This window comes from Brugia malayi, assembly GCF_000002995.4.
Source record: "Brugia malayi strain FR3 genome assembly, contig: Bm_v4_Chr4_scaffold_001, whole genome shotgun sequence".
NCBI lineage: Eukaryota > Metazoa > Nematoda > Chromadorea > Rhabditida > Onchocercidae > Brugia > Brugia malayi.
The window spans coordinates 12,352,023-12,375,104 of NW_025062478.1; the positions used below are offsets into that span (position 1 = coordinate 12,352,023).

A 23,082-nucleotide genomic window follows, 5' to 3' on the forward strand; every position below is an offset into this window, starting at 1 on the left:
ATTAGGACAGAGTAAATGGTAAAAGAAGAGACCCGATTCGGTTTTGCATAGAATTGATGCGATTTTTTTAACGATAAGAAGAAACAAGACTAACGACTAATCTTAACATTATGTGTCTTCCTCCATTTTTTTTCAATTCCATCACCTAAAAACAGTTGAAAATGTAGGCCATTAGATCAAGAGCTAAAGTTGTTCTGACTTAATGGCAATCTCTCGCATTTAGAACAATATCAAGACTGTATCAACGGCAAAATCGCCCTCAGTTTTTGATAGCGATTTATTTATCATGAATTTTCGGCATGTACATCAATTCAAATCTCCTAAAGTTATTATTTTTTCAACATAGATATTCTCAATTGTCGATGCATTTCCGAAATTCCGGAACTTTGCGATGATTCCTCATCCATAGTACAACTTAAAACAGCGCGAAGAATCCAATACAAGATAGCATAGAATCCATCAAAATATTAGTGTTTTTTAGATAAGGTGATGTCAACATTTGAAATGACACTTGCTGTTGAAATGAGCCAACAATTTAAAATTTCCTGGGTTATATAGATTGTAAGACAACTGTGACAAGGAACAATAATTGAGAATGGGATACTTTTCGTAATTCATGAAACATTACTTACTTTCCGATCAGTCATACTTTCGTTACTGTGAGGAATTCACAAAATTTAAATGCTTGAAAAGCCTTCACTTGAGAAGTAATTCTTCATATCATATTTTTATTAAACACAGTGTCTTTATGTTGAAATCACCAAAAAAGTATATAAATATTTATTAAACATCTACCATATACGCAATCAATTACATCGAGTAAAAACTATATAAGTCATCACTTTTTCAATTCTATAAAACTGTACTTATGAATTTCTGACCTAAATTTCATTTGAAAAGTTAAGATGTACTTCTATAAGCATCTATGTCCTTCATATTTAATTCCTCATTAATCGCATTTTTACAGACTATGAAGAGTTCACAAAAATTTACATGCATTAAAATGTGAGATATAATCCAGTAGCTACTTCAAATTATTATATTTCTTCGCGTTAAACTACTAAACTACCATATTTTCCAGAAGTGATAATTTTTCTGAATCCTAATAAATAAGCAAAGCAGTAACAAAAACTATGCAATCATAAGTTTCACGAAACTTTGCCAGTAACTAAATCCTTGATAATGTCCAGCACTTTGTATCGTGAGATATTATCCAGCGGGATACTTTTTTCAATACCGCAATTGTACCTAAACTATATGCCATGATAGAAAATCAAGAGTGCTACGAAATAATTTTTTATGAATTACAGTCGGGACAACTAGCGGGTAGTAGTAAAACAAAGCAAACTGTATAACAAGTATGCACCAGAACAATCCAAAAAGTAAACCAATGAGTCATAAATTAAAGATAAGTAGCTTATATTATAGTAGAGAGACAAGGAATCTATTAGTGACTGACCTTGAATCGGTCAGCTCCTCTTGACCAGTGCACAGCAGTTATTGACTACGTAATAAGGAAGAAATACAAACCTGGCATAAACTTTAGGTTGTACTCCACTGCATTCTCGGATCAATATCGGGAACTGTCGATTGGCCTTCTTTAAAGGTACATAATCATTCTCGATGAAACTTCTCACACCAGCACTAGCTGATGAGGTAGGACACAGATGGATACGCAATTCACGCAGTGCTCCTTGTCCAAGCTTTATTGCTACTCCCGAAGATGCCATTTCTCATCTGAAATTGATGTTACCAATAATCTATTCGTAAATCTCTTATCTACTATTAATTCTGGATTCCTTTACTAATATCGTTAAAAAAGAAAGAACGTAAGGATGAGACAGGAATAGGACTGTGGATCGATTTACAATTATAAATAAGACATTCATCTCCAACACTATAACAACATCTGCCCATTTCTCTGACCATTTAAGATAAAATATCCGAAATCGCTCTTCACACGGCCTGAAAAGAGGACCAAGCCTATCACTCACTGATATAGTGTCAGTGCGAAAATACTCTTCCCGAGAGAGACATTCGATGCTAGAGTAAGGGCATTCAAGTGATAGGAATATGAAAAAAAAACAAAACAATTGGAACTATGAGCAAACAACTTCATATACCTTTGACATGTATAAATTGCAAACTCAAAATGACATTTGCAGTTTATCGAAGATATTTTCATGCAAACCATTTATCAGACATTGACAATTACTTATTTCTCAAATCATTGATAGGCTAATAACTTAACAATTGAGCAAGGTAAGATAACGATTATACTCGAACTCCTTCCTTTTTCTTGCATGCATATTCTTTGCTGCAAAGCGATAAATAATATCAGAAAGCATTCAGTGAGATCGTCGATTTTGCACAATGGCCTAATCGGTCGGCTGCATCTTAGCGAGCTATCGCTTGTTGTTGAATTTGCTAAGGTTCATCCGGGGCGCATTTTGTATTTGCAGGTTTTAGTCTTGTTTCCCATAAAACTTTACCTAACATTTGGGTGGGGTAAGGTAATTCCTTCCTCCATAAGATAGTATCCATATTCTTTGCCGCAAAGAGATATGTTGATTCCTATTTACTTCATTCAACTTCACTAATTATCTCTGGGCATTCTTTCAGATCATTCTTATTTTGAAGAATGTCTGCAAAACCTACGGTAAGTGAAAAATGCCTAACGTTCCTATACTTATCATTTCAATAATATTTCCTGTCACAATTGTTTGTAAATGAGATATTTCATGCAAAAGAAAGAAGCAAGGCTGGAATAGCTTGAAAGAAATTGTTTTTCTTTCTTCATGAGTACTATTTCGTTTCTTTATGTTGTAAAATAAGTAATTGTAAGACATGAAGTGACAATCCAGCATAATGCAAGTTTTGTTCAGAAAATTAAAAGTGTTTTGGGTGATTTAGCGTGGTTGTGGGGATAGTGGTAGAAGGAAAGACAGGGATCAGATGGACGTAGAGGGTGCTTTAGCGTTGGATCTGGCAGAACTGGAGGCAATGTTGGCGATTGATAGCGAACAAGTACGATATGATGAGCAAGTAAAGGTTGTTGTCTCAGTGAACAGATTTTTTATCCCATTTTTTCAATAGAGCGATTAAAGGTTGTGTTTCAAGATAATGTAGGGAAAAATGGGATATTCATATATAAGATTATATTTGCTGAGACGCCTTAAAAAACTTATTTTTAGGGACGAGATTTTCGAATGGAAGGATGCTCTAAACCTTGTTCTTCTGTTGATGCATGTGGTAGTCAGTTTGCTGTAGAGGTAAATTCAGGAAGAAAAAAACCATCGATCTCACAAGACGAAATGAAGTATGGGATAGTTTCAGTTTTCATATTATTGTTTTTACGAAGATAATTTGTCGTTTTTTGCATTCGTGAAAGTTAGGCCACAAAAATAGAGATTCAAAAGAATGAAGTTCACATCTTTATCATTCCTGATATACAGCTCATTTGTCATTGTACTTGACTAATAGTTTTGTTTGATGTGTCTGAATTTATAAATTTCATTTGTTATTAGAAAACGGCGAAGGCGAAGAGATGATGAAGATCGAGCTTCACAGAAGGCAGAATTTCCGCCGTTATCTTTGACGGATGATAAACTGGACCATGCTAATTCAGTTAATGATGACAGTATACCTAATGTATCGAAAGATAAAAAACAGAGATCTGATAATACACGATTTCAGGATTCAGTGGTAAAAGATTTTTTTCTCTTTTTCTTGAAAAGGAAACGGAAAATAGAAGAAAGATTATGATAGAAGGAAGATTTTAAATTATTTTGCAAGTTTTTTAGGGCTTAAAATCGTCGCTGACATTAACAACTCCCCCACCTGAAATTGATGACAGCTACAGTATTTTTACTAAACCTACACCACCAGATGATGTGAAACGCAGAAATCCTCGTGTTTATTCATATAGTCCGATTTCACGAACTCGCTTGACTGTTCCTAAACGTCAATTTTCTCCTGAACCTGCCCGAAAAACTGCGAAAAGTTCGTTTTTAATCTTATTTGTAATCAAGTTCTGACACTAGCTTTCCGTTCTACTAATTTGATAGACTTCTGATAAGTTTGATCACTTGGTGAATAATCTAGCACATTATTATTTTTCATTTTATTGTCTTGCACCATCCATAATTTTTCGGAATAAATGAATATTGATAAACGATTCATTGACTGTAATAATTGTGTTTAGTTGACAATAGTTTAAGTTATGTTCGCTAGACTTTGTTAGATTCTAAAACATGAATAAAACCTTAAAAATTCATGGTGATATGCTCAATTGTAGTGAAATCTTAGTTACTTTTTTATATTTAGTATTGATCGGTCCGAGAAGAATAACCGAAACTGTTTACTTGTCGGATTTGACGAAAATTTTGTGCAAGGTGAAAGTTAGAGAATTTTCACTGCCGTTTGGCTTTACCTTGAAGTATAAGAAACGGTTTGCGGATGAATCGAAGTCAGAGACAGTTTCTCTGAATTTACATGGTTTGGTTTTATTTTTAGACCTAGGAAAGATTTTTTTTCTTACGTTTTGAATAGCTTTAGCTTATGAGGATAAAAAATTCCTATAAATTAAAAATGAAAGGCTCAAGTCCAGTATAGTTATATATCTGTATTTTATTATAATATAAATAATTTTAATGACAGCTTTACTTTAGTTATCTTTCGCTTTTCGGCATCTTTTGTCTATTTCTGATTTTTAAATCCTCTTTACGAAGTTCAATTTTCAGATGGCAGGGATTCGGACGATGTTAATTCCTTACAGTTGTCTTCTGAAAATGATGTTGAAAATGAGTTAAAAAAAGAAACCTCATCAATACTTGACATTGCGATGAATACTGAACACGTTGCCATTTCTGCCCAAAAAGAAGATGAGATAGGAACCTCAAAATCACACAATGAGTCAAAGTACCGCCGAGGGTGGAAGCGATTGAATATGAATTCTACTGCAAGAAAAATAAGTTCTACTTCAAGTGCGGCAATACCGGTACGGTATGCTGTAAAGGAAGAATCGCCGACTCCATTAAATATATCAATTTCAAAGACAACAAAAGGGAAGCCACGGAAAAGAGCAGCGTTGATCAAATTGAAACGAGGCAAGCCTCGTAAGAAGTAGGAATTCTTGTGGAGTAACTGATTTTTTTTTTGTCAAACTTTGGAAATAGTAAACGCTATTGTTTACATAAGTGTTCACGCTTGTATTTCGAATAAATAAGCACATAAACAATGATTTAATAGAAAATGAACCGATTATTCATATTTGTGTTTTAAAAATGTTGACACATGCAGGATAATGATTTAAGAAGCTGATATAAGCATGTGTTACATTAAAGTCAATAAGTCCTGTTAAAATTAAATGGCGCTTGATATAAATTTTTTGGAATGGATAAATTTTTTAACTGCATTGTGAAATTTACAAATGGTTTTCTAACATCACAGTTTGCGCTTTAATTTAGCTATTCCTTTCAATATTGTGAATTTCCGTTTTTACATAATTATTCACTTTTTAGCTTTGCATTTCATATCGCTGTTGGTGAAAATACACCAAACTCAAGTTTACCGAAGAATGATCCCTTGACCTTATCCTCTTCGGAAACCTCGTTAAAGGATTCAAATAGAGAAGTAAGGATTTACATCTTTTCTAATTTAGAAATGGGACTAATTATCCTAATATTTGTACTATTATTGAAAAATCTTCACATTTTGAGTTTAATAATATTATTTACAGGAGAAATTTTTTTCAAAAATTGGTATATGTTTAGGGTTCCACCTCATGAAATTCATTATAGAAACATTATTGCATAAGATATTCTTTCTTCATGTAAACACTAGGAAATAACGAGTTATTAGATTTATGATCAGAGATTATATCTGGAGAATACTAAAATAATTTGAAATGTATTTTTAACCAAATTTCAGTCGGCGCCAGTTGCATCACAGTCTACAGCGCATGTGACAAATGTGTCACACTCACTGTGTTACAGCGATGATCGTGGCAATGAGACTGATGAAGTGAGTGTATTTCATTAATATTGCGAGAATAGCGCAATACTGTTGAAATAAGACGAAAGAAAGCATCAGAAAAGTTCCAGTTCTTTAATTATCTGTTGATATAATATATAGTAAAATTTTATCACTCATTCAACTTATAAAGATTATTGTCGAAATCTTTTAGAAAATAATCCAGTTCATTCATTTAAAATAAATTCATTTTAGCATGACGATTCAAAAATTGAGGTTTTGGATTCGGGTACGTCGATGATATTCAATAATACAAATCAAGCTCAAACTAGTGGTGCCAGAAAAATTGATAATATTTTTGATACTGAAAAAGATGATTATGATGTTGGTTTTTTTTTTTTTTTTTTAACTTTAGGAAGTAAAGTAAAAGATGCTAAAAAGTGACATAGAAAAACTGTTTGCAAAATTTATTTACATTATTTATCTTTTATGATCAAAAGAAGCTAATTTCTTAAGACGTAGAGTTCTGTAAAATTCCGAAGCATAGTAATTATAAAAAAATTGTTTTTTTAGGATGGTGAGCGTTTACATATTGTGGAAACCGGTGATGAAGAGGATTCTTGTGATACTGATAATCGGTTTTTTGAAGGAAAGAAGGTAAGTGAACGTTTTCATTGTTGCTATTTTGACTGCTTTTCTTGGTTAGTGATGATTTTTATGTTAATATTTTACGGCAGAATCCCTCAATCAGCAATGGATTTTGTCTTTTACATCTTTAATGTGAACTTTCTACTTTTTCTACAAATAATTTGTTATATATACCATTTATTTTAGGAAAAAGATCCGGATGAAATTGTAACAAATGTCGTCACCAAACTGGTAGAGCAGGTGTGTATAACACATTCATTGAGTGTTAGTTTGATAATGGAACCGTTACGGCGTCCAAATACGGTTACAGCAGAAGAGTCACGTCGCGTTCCACCATTGCGTATACGTATACCACAAAGACGCGAACCACGTCAACGTCGTCCTGCGCGAGTACATGATTATTCTCCCCCATTGCCTGTTAGCAGAATACACCGCTTTGAAGAAACGTTGAAAAAGCGAACAGGTGTAACATCAGCGGAAAGCTCTAGTGATGTTGCTGTAGAAGCAAGACAAAAGAGGTGGGTTTCCTTTTTATGGTTTTTTTTTTATGTTTGGATTATGGTGCATGTGTAATCATCCGTGAACCTTCAATTTACGCGAATGCGTAATTTTGTTTGTAAATACTTCGAGAGAAAATCCTCATCATATCTTCAGCATATGATTGAAATTCGATGCTGAAATCCCATTCTTTATTTTGTTCCCAAAATCAGTGGAAAAATCATTTCTATTAGTAGACTCAGGACATTCCTTTTGTACTTATCAAAATCTACTGAGATTATGAATTATTTGCATATGATTGTTTGGAAGTTTCATTGCCCTATATTAGCTTATTTTGATCAATTGCTATATCATGCATTGCTTTTTTTTTGTTACTCTGTTTAATTTTAGGAGGTAGTAGTTTTGGGTTAATTCTTTTTTGTGAGAATTTGTTGTCTGTTGTTTACAAAATTTTTAACTGCTATTTTTACTAATTTGTTACAGGTCAATGGGAAACAAAGAAGATCAAAAGAAATGCTCACTTAGTAACAAAGAAACTGATACAAATTCTCGTTTTCCATCAAACCGGAAATCGTCTGCACTGTCTAATTCGGATTATGTATGTAATTGATATTTCATGTCCATATGTTTGAATTTCAAAATGGAAACTTTCTGTGCTAAATTTAGGATGATCTATTTCAAAGAGGCATAATAATATTCTGGTATATGATAAGTCATTTCTCATATATCCTGATCCTAAACGAGCCTTTGCTTATATGTATGTTCGTAATAATTTAAAATCTTAGGACTAATAATTTAACAAACAAGTTGCTTTTTTACAGACTTTGCCTCCGTCACCAGTACTGATAGGCAGCAACCATGAAGAAGATATAAAAGCAACTCCGTCAGCTGTTCACGAAGGATTTGGTGATGTGAATCCATCACCGCTGTCGTCTTCAGGGCATCCCCAGGTGCTCTTCTATTGTATCGCTCTTTCAGCCTTAGTGTCATATTATTCTAATGTGCACCTATCAGACTACAACAACGGAAGGATTGTTATAACTTCCTTACAGAACGCTACATCCAGAAGCATAGAAACATTCGAATTGCTTTAGTAGTCTGTTCTACCTTCATTATCCTGGAAAATTGTTGACTAATTCATTTCTAACAGCACGGTTTACTGAAACTTGGTAAACGCATAGTATATATAATATTAGGATAAATAACGTATTTAAGTGCTTTTCAGATGAATTCATAGAAAACAATAATACAAAACTGTAATATCCATTCATTTTCTGCTTTCAGTGATCATTAATAAATGATTCTGGCATAAGTCAGTTTGTATATGGCCCATATGTTTTTGTCATGAAATCACAGCAGAATATTCGTGAATTTCAAATTCAGCAATCAGATACCGAAAACTGATATTTTCAGGAATGCCGTAGTACTAACTTAGATCCAGCTTTCAAAGAAGGGCATGAATGCGAATCGACTGGTCGATCTACACGTAAAAGACCGATTTCATACGAACAACTCTACCCATCTTTGTTTAGTCGACGGCGTAAGTCAAATATCGTAAAAACTCCTGCAGTGACGCAGCTAAATGTCTTTGATTCTGTTGAATCCGATGGTGCTGCCAAACTCAGAAGTGGTGTAGAGAATCGTGATGCTGTTTCGTCAGGATGCTTGCCATCGAAACAGAAACGAAAACGGGGACAAAATTCGATTACGGATAGTCAGTTTTTACTTTATTTTGCAAAATTTCGACTAGTTCATGGCTCTTTCTTTTAAAAGCATAAAGAATTATATATATTGTTTAAGTAATATAGCATATTTAGGCAAACATGCTGATGACAAACTTCAGCAATCGTTTGGCGAACAGTTGGAGCTTGACACAAGTATTTATGATTCCGAAGAAGGAAAAGTAATGTTTTCTCGTTCATAACGTTTTCCTTTATTTGATTTGACGCATTACAGGTGTTCATATTTTCAGTGTAGTCACAGTGTACCTTCAATATTGTATAGCAAGCATACTGAAATTTGAACCGTACTTTTCTAAAATTTTCATGAATTAATGTTTATTTTATATCACAGTTTAATATACTCCTTAACAACTCATTATATATAATTCAAGGATCAGATCAATTCTTACCCCAGAAGCAGTAATTTGACATATTACGATGATGGATCTTATGATGGAGCCAGGAAGAAAGCTTTGACTGAGGTGATTAAGGCAGAGAACACTGGAAGTGCTGCGGAAGAAGTACATTCAGGAGAAAAAACAAGGCGTCCTTCAAATTGTTCGATGCGAGATGGAAGAGTTCCATCAATATCTGAAGGACCAGAGCAAGGTATTTCTTCTCAATCCATGTCTATCGATTAGAAAATATTGGCACTTCATATGACACTTGCTCAATATATATAATAACTGCTTAATTTCCGAATATACCTGCTATTTTGTGATGCAAAATCAAAAAAAAAAAAAGCACTGTTTATCCAACATGATGCGAATATTAATTTTAGATATGACAATCAGCTCTACAAATACACGTCGCCGCAGAGTACGCTTAGATTCAGAAGGAACTAACGAGTTGTCTTCAAATCTGTCGCAGTCAATATCAAAAGGTCGACGGAAAAGTAGTGTGTCAGTTGATGTTGATGCTGCAAAATCTGGTGAGATTATTTGGAAATTGGGATTTGTGTCATTGATCCGGATTGATTAAGCAAGCATTTTATTCCAGAGGGAAATGAATTTCATGCTTCTACTCGATTAAGAAGCAAACGAATAGACTCGAAGCCAACTTCTGACAAAACAAGGCAAAAGTAAGTTTGCGAGATGTTACGATTGATTTGGGGGTTATATTGCTAAAAGGTCTCACTGCTTGGTTCGTCTGAAAAAGTCACACCAGCTTTACAAATTATTTGAAAATCGGAAGCTTTACATACCATCACGGTTTATCCAAGGTTAAGAATTTGGTTTGTCACCTATAATATAATGTAATTTTAGGGTTTAAAAAATTTTTTCATGCTATTTAATTGCAATTTCTAGAGTGTCGTGCCAAAACATGCCGTATTTCAAACGTATTGCTCAGCGTCGAAAACTTAATCCACTTGCCATTGGTTTGAAAAGTCGTTCAGGCGACGATAATCCGTCATTTTTCTATCGAGAGATTTTGCTAAGAGGGTTTGTAATTTTTTGGACTGCAAAAGATAAGAAATTATATTCACGATACCAATTTCTTTACGCCTTTTTTGAAGTTGGGACAAAGTACTGCACCAAATCTTTTCTGGCAGACCAAGACTAGACCACAACCTTATTGTTATTTGATTTTGAATTTTGTCGAAAACTGTTAGCTTGTCGCTTTCTGTTTTATTTAAAGCGGACTAAATAGTTTCAAATCTAATTAACTGGAAAAAATGAGAAACTGCTTTTGTGTTTGATAACTGAATGAAGTATTGCAATTTTATGATTTCAGTGATGATCTAAAAAAAGAAGATGGCGGGGATGTAATTGTGGATGTGGATTCAGAATTAGCTGCTGAAGGTGATGATGAGGTACCGGATGGGCGTTTATCAATTAGTGTAGCATTTGAAATCAACAAGATCATACCGCGACCAGAAGTGGATAACGAGGATGAATTAAAAATTGAAAACGATGGATATCTGCTGACATTGGACAATGTTAAAACAATGTATGTTCATAGTTTAAATTTTGCATGTTTGAGGTAGCTTAGAAATCAAATTAGATTTAATAAGGAGGAACTAGACCAAATCTTTGTATTAAAAAAAAAAAAAAAAAAACGCTTAATGATTTTGTTGGTGACTTGTTAGGAGAATTTAGGGATAAGTTTTGAGCTGTTATTTTGAACTTAACTGTGCTAATCAGTTGTCCGCAGCTTTTGAGTTTCGGAAGTGACTTAGGTTTTTTTATTAATTCAGATTTACAAGCGAAGTACTGGATCGAAAACGTTTATTGAATGATATGCTAACCGTTGTTTCGGCGCAATACTGCTCCGAAATTTCATCACAGAATGTATTTGGTGGCGCTTCAATACGCTACAATACGATGGTGAAGAATGCCCATCGACTACGAGATAAAGTTTTGCTATTCACTAAGGTTCCACTGCACACTTTTATAGAAACTTGCTATTTACCAAATATTCTTTGAACAAATCATACAGCTTATTTCTGTTAAGAAGAAATGCAGCAGAAGAATCAGCGAATAGACTTTTTTTTAATTTTCTCATGTGTTTTAGTATATTTTAATATTTCAGTTGATTTAGAGATTTCATGCAAAAGCAGTGAAATCTTGCCTAATTATGAGTAAATTACATTTTGCTCCATTGATTAGTGTGATTGTATTTGTTTCTAACTTTCTTAATATAACTTATTTAGTCTGTGTACTTTCTAATTATTGTTCTTTTACGTCAGGATCAGCGGGAGAATGCAAAATGGGCACATCAAATATTACTTAAACACTTGGCTGTACCAATGTTGGCTACTTACATTGATTTGTTGAGGTTTTGCAAAACAATAGTTAGTGCTATGTTTGATATTTACAAGAAATTAAATTGTAGTCTGAATTGATGATTTATGAATTTCGATTTTACTTATGATGCTAGGAAAAATAGCCAAATACAGAATTTTTTTCAAGCTGAAAGTTTTTTTGGTTCTCTACACACCTGAATGAAAAAATATTCTCTTTTATCCAAATGAGTTGAGTTTTGAAAAGCTTTATTTTTTTATTAAGATTTTCGCTTTCAGATTTAAAGTGAAATATTTCTAGGGGCGCTATCTATTGAATTTCCTTCTGGAGCAAAGCGATACCGACAAAGTTCTAAACAAAATGAATATTTGTATTCAGGACTTTATTTCTGAAAAAGTGCTTGATCCACAAACAGTTGCTATCTGCAAAACACTTACTGTAAGAGTTTTTTTCATTGAGCTCCATGTCGGATTCCATTTAATTAGTGTTTTTCATTGTTGAATTCTGGTTGAAACCTCTTTTTAGCTTCCAATATGCGGCATTTTTTGCAGCAATTGAAAAGCATACGTCGTACTTTTGTTCTATTTTTAAAGATGCTAGATTTGAGCATGAGATCTTCATGTATTCATTAATTTTAAAGCAGATCATTGCAAATGTAAAGATGAAAGATTTCCAGAAAAGACATGCGAAAAATATCTGTTTGCTGACCGTTTCACCTACTTTCACACATACTGAATATCGCTCAAGATCAAGATCACACGAATACATGTTTCGGTAAGTACCTTTTGGTGTGTGTGTTACATTTTTCAGGTTTACTTATTTAAACTCTACTTCTAGATATCGTTTCGCTAATATTTAGAATGCGCAACTTTGAAACATGTTTTTTTCTTGACGATTAATTATCAACGAAATACTATGATCTAATTTTCCATTCTTTTTTTAGAGTTTTACTTCCGAATGTAGCGGATAGAGTGGAGCCAATACGGCTGAATTTGCCAGCTACGCAAGACATATCTATATGTGAAGCTGTTGATCACTGTATCCGATTAGTATCGCGCAAAGTAGTGGAAGTGCATCGCAAATACCCAGACCTTAAAATTGTTTTGGTTGGTTGGGGAACATCTTGTGTTATAAACCACCAGGTAAGTTATATATTTTAAAAATGCATTTGTTGAATGATAGACTTTTGGCTGATCCGAATGGCATTATATTTCAGGTTGTTCAATGTATGCCGAATGTATCCGCTATTATCAACTTTGCCTTCCCGATGAAGACGGCCGATGGACCAAGGGGTGTAAGTTGTTTTTCTCATTGTTTTATCCTGGTTAGTTAAAATATTTTCGATGTGATGCTTGGAATTACTCGAATTAATTCATAGATATTACTGATTTAGGATGTTGACGATGATATACTGCTTACATATTGTCCAACATTATTTGTTGTTGGTGATCAGGCTACTGATTGTGATGTTCGTGAACTGCAGGTTATGGCGACGAGAATGATTGGTTGGTTGCTTCAGCTCCTTAACATGTTTTATAAAGCTAAATTGTGTATTGCTTTTGCTGAATGCTTTAATAAATTTCTTCTACTTTATATTCTACTTACAGTGTATAATATTAAAGCAGCTTAACAATCTTTTATTGAATATAAATAAAAACCTAGTGAAATTGATTGTAATTTTCAGCTCCCACAGGAGTAATTGTTGTTGGTTCATCAAACTGTGATTTGCATCCTTCAACATTGCGGCTAACTATCGAACGATTTACTCACCGAACTGTACAAAGAGCCTTATTAGTGTGTTTCACTTATTGCAACATTAAGTAAAGAAGTATCGATACTGAAATATTTTATTTTTTACATCATTTTGGAATATCTTAAGTAAGAGAAATTTTTTAGGATGATGTAGTCGATTTTCTACAATTGTATTGTTCCTCGTCAACTACTCACTCTTTTCGCTTGCATCCACTGAAACTTGTTGAAGTGAACGATATGGATTTGTCAGTTCTGCGTACATCCAATCTTTTTTCGGGCAACCAGGCGAAATCTATTAAATTCGGTTCTACACTAAAAGCTGGCAAATGAAGGCGTGTAACTGACAAGTATGTATTTAAAATGTTATTTTTAGAGATTTATCATAATTTATTACGAAGAATTTCTGTAAAAATAGCATTTTATGACAAATATAATGTTAAGGGAAGAGTAAATCACTTTTTTCCCAATGGGTTTTTCTCCGATTTTTTTACATATATTTTATTATATGAGATATATGGGAATGATTAAAAGGAAATAAGTAGATATAAATTTCGTAGTGTATATTTCTTTCAGCTGTTGTATGACCTATAAATTTGTTATTATTTATTTGTAAACATTATTTATCTCTTTTTTCTTTTCAGTTCACTGAATACTTCTGTTGACAAGCATTCATAAGAAATATTTTGGATACAGACATTCCATACAGGACTAATATCGGTTAAATTTTTGAGCAAAATATGAATCTCATTACGATTCTTTATCTTCATCATTATATATGTATAATATGTGACTTCTTGTTTTCATATAGCTTCCCTAATCGCCAAATATTGTAAAGCTGTACGAGTAACATATCAACTAGTAACTCTTCCACATTGAAATAGCAAAATGAATTGTACTATATCTAATGCATATAATTCAATTCTTCTACGTTGCATTTTCAGTTACTTAAATTGAAACGTTATGGAAATCAGATGGTGTGTAGAAATGAGATAAAATAGTCACTGTAATAATCGCTCGCATTTTTTATGCAGTTGATTATTTAATGCGATGTTCTCACAAAAGCACCATGATTCTGCACTTGTCATAAACATTGAAGATATTTGTTGCACCAAATACTACCCTACAACTGAAGTCTTTTGCATTTCACGACAGAAGAGTTAAATCAACATTAATACTACTGTTATTGTTTAAAATCCATCTTTAGTTTAATTGAAAACTGATTTATAAATTTTTTTTATTGATTTCTTTTGGGGAGCAAAGAAGAGAACTTTTGTCCAAGATAGCTTTTTATTTTGTTGCCTTATGTCTAACATAAAAGCTTTACAGAGATGTTGTATTTCCAGCTCTTTTTGTCCATAATGTGTGGTATAGGTTAATTTTATTGTTGATTTGGTTTTGAATGTTCTCTGAATATATATATATATATATATATATATATATATATATATATATATATTTATGAAGCTTTTGTTTTACAAATTGTATTAGGAGGCTAAAAGCTTCTCCCTTCGCTGTCACTAAAATTCATAGAAAACTTATCGTTTCGATTTTCTCTGCACAAGAGTGGAATGACTTTTAAATATCGAAAGTATAAAATAACTTTTTTTTGTTCATATTAATTAAATATGTTGAAAGCCTTTGGTTAGTGTCATCGATCTTGTTCATTAAGGTTTAATTAAAAAATTATAATTTGCCTTCTGAACCTGGAAGGATACACTAGAGGTTTATAAAAATGAAGCCTTATAAAATTAAACGGTGAAAACTATTTCTTGCCTTTTGGAAATAGAAAGTGAATGAGAAAAAAAAAGCAAATGCAAGCAGTGCATAATTATAACACCAATATATTCTTATCCAAATAGTGCATATTGCGATTATGTAGCTATTATTTCAAATCATATAAATAGCTTTTTGTTTTTGTGAAATCATCAGTAAGATGATGGCTTCATAATGAATTGTATATGGCTAAGATTGAAACTGACTGATGAACGATTTGATCAGTGACAGCACATGAAAGAGTTTAATATACAAAATCATAAATGAAGAGTGATATGCTACGAAAATTCTAATGAATTAGAAAGATGACAGTCACATATTAATCAGAAGATGATGGTTGAGTAAAGAAAAAAAAAGAAAAAATCATTTCTATCGTTAGGTTGCAACATTTTCCTTTAGAAAAATCCCAGTATGGTGAAAGATGACAAATGGGTAATGTCACCGTATGCTGGTTTTTCCTTTTTCTGCTCTTCTCCCGGTCCGTGTACTATAATGCAAGGGAGTAAAGGTGACTGAAGAATAACAGAATGTTGAGGACAAGTCTCCTCTCTCTCTACAGCAGAGAGGATAAACTAGTAGTAGTTAACAGGAGGTAAAAATCGTGATAACCCATTAATGTACTCTTCTCATTCTCCTCTCCTCTCAACCCGTAACATTCAACATTCATCGATTATCGCTTGCATATGTTCCAGTAAAATTCCTTTTGCAGTTGATATTTGTTTTGGAAAATACCAGCAATTAGATGATTTTAATTCATTAGTTAATTGTTACTACAGAATAATTAATATTTATTTGCAATAATACCTCAAATGAATGAGTATTATTATGTTTAAATTGATTATCCATGCTAAAACATTATATTATGGATTGGAAAAGCTAGTAAAATAATTTAAAAAAATTAGAGAGATAAATAAAAAATTGCATAAAGTAAATTAATTGGAATAGAAATTGATGGATCAGAAGTGATGTCATCAAGTATGAACACTGGAAGGAGACATTTGGACGAATGAATATAAGCAGTGCTCAATAAAACTGTTTGAAAGTAGCTGAAAAAATTTACAGATGAGTGATAATTGTACGAATGATTCAATCTGATCTAATATGATCTGTTTTCTTTCATGAATTTTTATCAACAATAAAAATTGCGGTATTATGGGAAAGTTATCAGTAGTTCTAATTACTGTACTGCTAATACAAAGCTATTGGATAAGTTATGCTGTAAGTTTGATTGTTTATTTTATTTTCTTTATTTATTAATTTTATTTCACTAAATTATTTATCGTTCTTATAATTTCAGTGTATTGGTTTAGGTGGTCGCAGCTTTTATGAATGTTACTCAGATCCTTTTTGCTCGGCAACAGATGTAAGTATGTTTCAATTTTTTGTAAATTCAAATTGTAGATTTTTTAAGCTTATTCATTACTTATTAATTCAAACTTTGAATTTAAATTTTATGTTTATTTTAAATTAAAAATTGATCAGTTTTTTTTTTTTTTATTTTCAATTAAGAATTGATTAGAGGATTGCATAAAAAATAGAATTTTGAATTTCTAAAAACAATTCTGACTTTTAAGAAGTTGCTAAATTTAAATGATTTCTCTCACAGTTTGAAAAATCGCTAAAAGTACGAGATGAAAGAAATGATAATGAATTGCAATTTTCTTATCAAGCTCGATTGGAACCACCTTTCATCTCAACGGTTTTTGCATTTCAATTAAATTTCTCTTTTTCATGATCTTACACTAGAATTTTTTTTTTTTTTTCATACCAGTCTTCTTACAAAACGCAAAAAACTTGATCCACCTAAAAAGAATGATATTGTTCTTCTGAAAATTAAATACCAAATGATATTTGCTTAAGAGATTATAATTTCAATCTTTTGCTTAATTATAAATCAAAAAACTATATCAAGAAGATTAATGAAGTTTAGATATAATTTGAACTTTGTTTTTGAATTGAAATTATAATTCTAACCATACTAACAGGTTTTTCTTTTCTTTTAAAGTCTTACAGAGATGAATTTTTAGTTAACAAAGAACATGGAATTAGAAAAATGGTGATATTATTGAAAAGATCTCAAGATCACTTTATTAGATTATCTTAACTTACAAGAATTAACAATTAAATTAATTTGAAAATTGATAAAATTTGAAACTTTGCTATAGATTAATGATGAAAGCGATGAATTTTTGGACTGTTGTCGTAAGCGAGGATTGCCAGAAGTTTGCTTACAGAAATGCTCTTATGTTAGCTATAATCAGAATATTGTATGTTGTCTAACCTTTTGTTAATATTTCTACAACTTATTAGAACGTTTCTTTTTTCTTTTTTCAACATGTCTTACTCTAATATCAATTTTTAATATTCCTTTATATCTTTTCAGTTTTAATTTATCAATAACTAAAATGTCTTAACAATGATAAAAACAGATCATAACAGGATTAATATGACTATTTTGTCATTTAAAGTAATCCTCCTTGCTTGTAAAAATCCACTTACAAAGCCATTGAGCTATAATTTTATCAAATCACTTCTAACATTTATAAAAATCAGCTAGCTAAGTCGGCTTTATATTATATTTATTAAGTTGGTTTAATTTATACAACTTATTATTATATTCTAGCTTCGAAAAATATTCACACAAGCAGATCCATGTCCTCTGATATCAGTTGGTGATATTCACTTTTGTGCAGCACAGGGTTATGACCATCGTCAATGTTGTGTCATGAATGGGGTCACTACGACGTTTGCAGGACAAAAATGCTTAATATTTTGTGATCAGATAAGTCTCTCTTCACTCATATAAATTTAATTTCCAATAAATTTGCTTTATGGATTTTGTGAGTGTATTAATAAATAAAATAAGAATACATTTTGTTAGGCATAATTCAATCTTTAGTACATAGAGAAAGCATTCTCAAAGGCTTTTTAAATTTGAATGATATGCAATCATATTCAAAACATTTCTTTCTGTCACACATCTGTCTCCATCTACATAAGACATATTTTAGAGGACACAAAATGGAACTATTTTTGATGCATCATATTTGCCATGTTTCGAACGATTTGAAAATATAAAAGAATGCTTTTGGCGTTGGGCTCGAAGACGTTACCAACTGGCGGAAATATCTAAGAGATATGAAATACATGAATCGAAGACGATCTCTGATCGTGTGATACAGTTGAATACTGATCAACCACCATCACCATTTGATAATTATTGATAGTTTGGAAATAAAATATTTTCAAAATAGTTTCTGAAATTCAACTTCATACTCTATGAAATGTACACTTCTTGAAATTAATGGTTAAAGAAGAAGGAATGATTGAAGAGAAAGATGTGTGTTATTTAAAAAATGAGAAAAAATGATTAAGGATTTTATGCTTGGTTAATTGAATTTTTCACATTCATTGCTTTTATAATTGTCGCTTCTACCATAATAACATTGATATGATCAGTGCTTTGCATTTTACTACTAAAATAATACTAACATAAAAATGTCCACTTCTTAATCAAAGTATAAAATACTATCATTTCAATATATAAACAATATAATTCTAACTAATTGTAACAAAATTGCTAACACTATAAATTGTAAACTATTCTCTAATAATAACTTATTAAAAGATGAAATAATCTAACTTAACTTATCTTTTTTGAATTCTCATATTCCTTATCAACTGCTAATCAGATATAGTAAATATTTTGCTTGTTAACAAGTTAGTAAACAAATTTCTTATTTGTGCTAATTACATTAGCTGTTTAATATATTACTGCATTTTAGGAATATTTTTTCTTCTTTTTAGCAAAAAAAAAAAAAAAAAAAACATTAATGTATTTTGACCTCGTGACCTTCTTTAGCAAGGAAGCATATGAAAGATATGCTAATAATCATTCAATAAAATCTTTGTTCTCTTGCATCAATGATTATAATTATAGCTAGATTTTAACGTTTGAGTATACTTGAGCCTTTCATTGCTATATCAGAAAAATTTTAGTTTTAAATTATTGCATTTAATTGCATATAAATTAAATACCAAACAATCTTGAATGAAGTGAGAAAAAAAAAGAAAAATGATATTACTACTTTTTAATCCATTAATGATGATAAAGAATTGTGTTATTGACAAAAAGTTGAGACCCATTGACCTCTTAAAAATATTTATTATCATTTGAAATGCTTCTTTTCTCAAAAATATGATTGACTTTTCATTTTTGGTCGCCCAAATGAAAAATGAATAGTTGCGAAGTTTGGAGGAATTAGAAAAGAGAGCAAATGAATATTGGAAACGATGAGAAGAAACGCTATATTATATTACTTTAAAAGTAATCTTAACTGCCTTTATGTATTAACAAAGCTTTTATGTTCCTCCTAAAACTTTCAATGTCAAATGTCAGTTTTACTTTTAGCTAGCAAAGACAAAAAAAAAAAAATAGAAATTTTCTGAATTTATTGCTTTACTCCAAAATCCAAACCATTGTTTATTAAGAATTAAAGTTGACTTCTAGCAGAGATAAAATTTGAAGCAATAATCTTGCATATCCGATTTACCGCACTGTTGGGACGATTATATACAAAGGCTTAACATTTCTAACGATTCACTGTAATACAATGGCATTTTTGATGAAAGAAGTAAGCTTTTAAATATCATTTATCACTGATAATTAATTCTTTTTATTCCTTTGTTTCTTCTCTCTTTTTTCTTTTCTTTTAATTTCTTATATAAATATTAGGAATGATTAAATAGGTGAGAAAAGTAATTTTAATTTAAAATCTATTGTATTGCAGTGTTTATTTGTTAGTAATTCAAAATATATTTCATTCCGGAATTTTATTTAACTATTATAGATATTTAAAAAATAATTCTTTTTGCCTGATTCAATCTTTTGTACAACTAACAAAAACCATCATAGATAGTGAGAATTTAAAGAATTCACATTTGTGTGTGAAAAGAGTAAAGAAATTAGAAAATTTTAAATTGAAATTAGAAGCAGAATTGATTGAAATTATATGAATTAATGAAATATATATGTACATATATGTTTTTTTTTTTTTTTTTTTTTTCTGAAGAGATTTTGCGGAAAAGAAATGAACTATGAAAGTGGTAGCATAGGGCGGTCTTATCCTTTGTATAGGTGCTAAATCGCATTGAATTACTTCAATGAATAATTATTTGCGCTTTTCTCAGCAAATAACAGATATAGAATAGCTTTTTGCCACTTTTTAAGTGCTCATTTGCTTCTATTCACATTGACAGTTTAAACTTTTTCATTGATAAAAGTAAAAAGAAAGGAAAGGAAACACATAAATAGAAACCATCAGCAGGTGAGTCTTTTCATAAATTGATCGATGGCATGCATAAAGTTACTTCTTAAAATTAATGGAAATTATTGTTTGCAAAAGTAGCAGGTAAGTATTGATTGTAGAATTTAATTTTACAATATTTTATTCGTTTTGTCGGAGATGTAAACTAGGAGAGAGAGAGAGAGGGAGAGAGAAAGAGAAAGAGGATAAAGAGTTGATTAGTAGTATAACAAAAATGGATATAAGTAAGTAAGAAAAGAACGAACATTTACTATTAAATGTCAGAATCGTTTTAATTTTCATAATGCATTAGCTAAATAGCTATTATATCATTGAAATGAAAATCTTTTCAATTTCAATATGTTATTTTTACCGCTGTTATCAATGATACATAGCAACAACATATTTCATATCAATAATATATATATATATTGATAATAAATTAAGAAGTGATAAAAATTCAGATCTTCTGAGAGATCTCAGTGAAAGAGATCTCTCAGAAGTGTTGCATTTCTTCCTTTCCAGTGATATGTGTATATCATATCACTTGCTGAAACTATGGCAATCTGCTAACAGAAGCTATTATTTTTCTCAGTGACACTTTGTAGATAAACTTTGCTTGAGGAAAAGTTTCCCATTTTAATTTCCAGTCACATCTATTCCATTATTCTAATAAATTATCATTTTGCATTATGAAGTAAATGCTTACATAAGCCAGGTTATCATCTTCCTTTGAACTTTAAACTTTTGAATGATTCTTGATTACTTTTCTTTTAGTTTTTTTTTTTCTAAATTCTTCGTTCTCAAAAAAAAAGGTCTAATCAGGTGGAAACAGTTACTCTCTGTGTCATTTCATTTAAATAAATTCATTTCGACTGTCATTTTTTTATTACTATGTAGGAATAACATGGACATTATCACTTATTGTCATTTCTTTGTTAAAATTTGACAGTAAAATTAACACCAAAAAAAAAAGAAAATTCTGAAAATCACATAGTAAATGCGAAGAACAATATTGAAATTTATTAAATTATAGAAAAAAAAATTAATTTGAATGGCTGTCTAACTTGAACTCTTAATATCTTGTTTTATTAGTCCCTTTTGTTGAAAAGTTCTAGTTAGAAGTTTGTTTGCTATCAAATGTCCAACAATTGATCAATTTAGACGAACAAATCCTTAAGGAGCAAACTTTTGAGCCATTTGTTCTCAAAGTATGAGAAAATCTTCCGAATAAAAAAAAAATAGAAAGACTAAAATGGTTGTTTTGCTATGGCTCTTTTCTCATCATTAATATATAAATTGGTATATGCCAATCTAAAATGAGACAAGAATATTCTTTCACAAAATTTGGATTTTTGAAATTTTGAAGTGCTCCGGAAAACTGCTATCAATTATTTAATGTTCCAGAAACTTTATTTTGTCATTTGTATGTTATCATGGCTCTCTTATTCAATGAAATTACAATTGCACACAAAAATTTTAATATACAAAGATAATCATTTAGAGTATTTTTAAAGTTCTTTTGAACTGCAATTCTCACCTGTCGAAATACAAACATAGGTTAATTTCTTGGCGAAGAGTCAAAAATAGTGTAATCCCAAATTATTGAGTAATATAATTGTTCAGAGGAAGTGAAAGTCTTTTAACGTGATAAAAAGATAAAAAGATTATCGCTCATTGGGAATTTACATTGTCACAGAGATGATTGTTTTCTCGAAAACTTAACTAATTTTCAGTGATACTAAGACCATCGTTAAGCACATAAGTCCTTTTCTTAACTTTAAAACAATTAGTAATCTTCTACTTATTGGATTTGAAAATAAAAAAAAAAAAAGCGAATAGTTGATGTGTCTCCTCTTACTTCCAATATTTTCTTTTGCTTATATAAAGATACTATCTTTAGAAATAATTTTGTTATTTCAAAGAAAAAAGAAAAACAAAAAAATGAAATTCAAATATGTCAAAAATTTTTTTTTATAACCTTATATTATTTAAAATTATTAAAATTTGCATGATTGCTGCTTTTTTAACAAAATATTTCTCATAAAAAAATGCTTCATTTAGTTTCAGTTCATTTTCACAAAAAAAAAAATTGCAGAAAGAAATTAATATTTGGGAATGAGCTTTGTTAAAAGAGCTTTTAGTCAATTGAAATTGTTTATGAAGTGTTTAAATTTGGGTGCAAATCATTTCGATTCTCTCAACAATACCAATTTCTTTCTTTTCTTTCTTCATTTTATTTCTGTGCTTAATAAGCATTAGTAATTGGAAACATATTATTTTCAATTTTTGTAATAATTCTTTAGCAAATTTAGCTATAAGAAATGGTTTTACATAATTATTTGCATATTTTTGTCATTCGAATTCTATTTCATTTATTTTGAGTTTTATGTAGAAGAGAACATTTTAAAATTTCAAGCCTTAGGAGACTTTTAAAATGACAAATTTATTATTATTATTATTATTAATATTCATTATTATTATTATTCACTTTAATGGAAAAGTCATTATTATTACTACTATTATTATGTTATTATTATTATTATTACTTCTACTACTACTACTATTACTATTGTTATTATTTATTATTAATATTAATACTATTATTGCTATTATGGTTATTATCAATTAGTAGTAAAATTTGAAATTGAAAATGAACTATTAGAG

General features: G+C 30.6%; 3 protein-coding genes across 6 annotated transcripts; 2 read left to right on the forward strand and 1 right to left on the reverse strand.

The window, feature by feature from the left end:
* Positions 1–1,148: 1,148 nt before the first annotated feature.
* On the reverse strand, positions 1,149–1,730 carry Bm6962 (NADH-ubiquinone oxidoreductase B8 subunit, putative; the record flags this gene model as incomplete). The annotated part of the gene is made up of 2 exons (XM_001902726.1): positions 1,149–1,248; positions 1,531–1,730. The coding sequence occupies 2 exons, from the start codon at positions 1,728–1,730 to the stop codon at positions 1,149–1,151; spliced, it is 300 nt and encodes a 99-aa protein (XP_001902761.1).
* Positions 1,731–2,641: 911 nt separating this feature from the next.
* Bma-sumv-2 (Uncharacterized protein) lies at positions 2,642–13,666 on the forward strand (the record flags this gene model as incomplete). Of its 4 annotated transcripts, none has more annotated exons than XM_043082529.1 (30): positions 2,642–2,659; positions 2,914–3,051; positions 3,195–3,319; positions 3,528–3,705; positions 3,804–4,002; positions 4,327–4,497; positions 4,743–5,124; positions 5,523–5,634; positions 5,932–6,024; positions 6,229–6,357; positions 6,547–6,630; positions 6,808–7,139; positions 7,603–7,717; positions 7,941–8,069; positions 8,533–8,833; positions 8,937–9,022; positions 9,233–9,449; positions 9,622–9,771; positions 9,840–9,921; positions 10,148–10,282; positions 10,575–10,790; positions 11,038–11,215; positions 11,530–11,634; positions 11,885–12,022; positions 12,261–12,358; positions 12,528–12,711; positions 12,801–12,878; positions 12,978–13,089; positions 13,269–13,378; positions 13,481–13,666. In XM_043082529.1, the coding sequence occupies 30 exons, from the start codon at positions 2,642–2,644 to the stop codon at positions 13,664–13,666; spliced, it is 4,581 nt and encodes a 1,526-aa protein (XP_042938463.1). The 4 variants fall into 4 exon arrangements, with proteins under 4 accessions (XP_042938463.1, XP_042938464.1, XP_042938465.1 ...); XM_043082530.1 differs by having other exon boundaries at positions 2,914–3,045; positions 12,528–12,726; XM_043082531.1 differs by lacking the exon at positions 2,642–2,659 and having other exon boundaries at positions 2,956–3,051.
* Positions 13,667–16,261: 2,595 nt separating this feature from the next.
* On the forward strand, positions 16,262–18,333 carry Bm7693 (DB module family protein; the record flags this gene model as incomplete). Its single annotated transcript, XM_001895326.2, has 6 exons — positions 16,262–16,327; positions 16,407–16,472; positions 16,716–16,808; positions 17,275–17,376; positions 17,733–17,843; positions 18,121–18,333. The coding sequence occupies 6 exons, from the start codon at positions 16,262–16,264 to the stop codon at positions 18,331–18,333; spliced, it is 651 nt and encodes a 216-aa protein (XP_001895361.2).
* Positions 18,334–23,082: the final 4,749 nt, after the last annotated feature.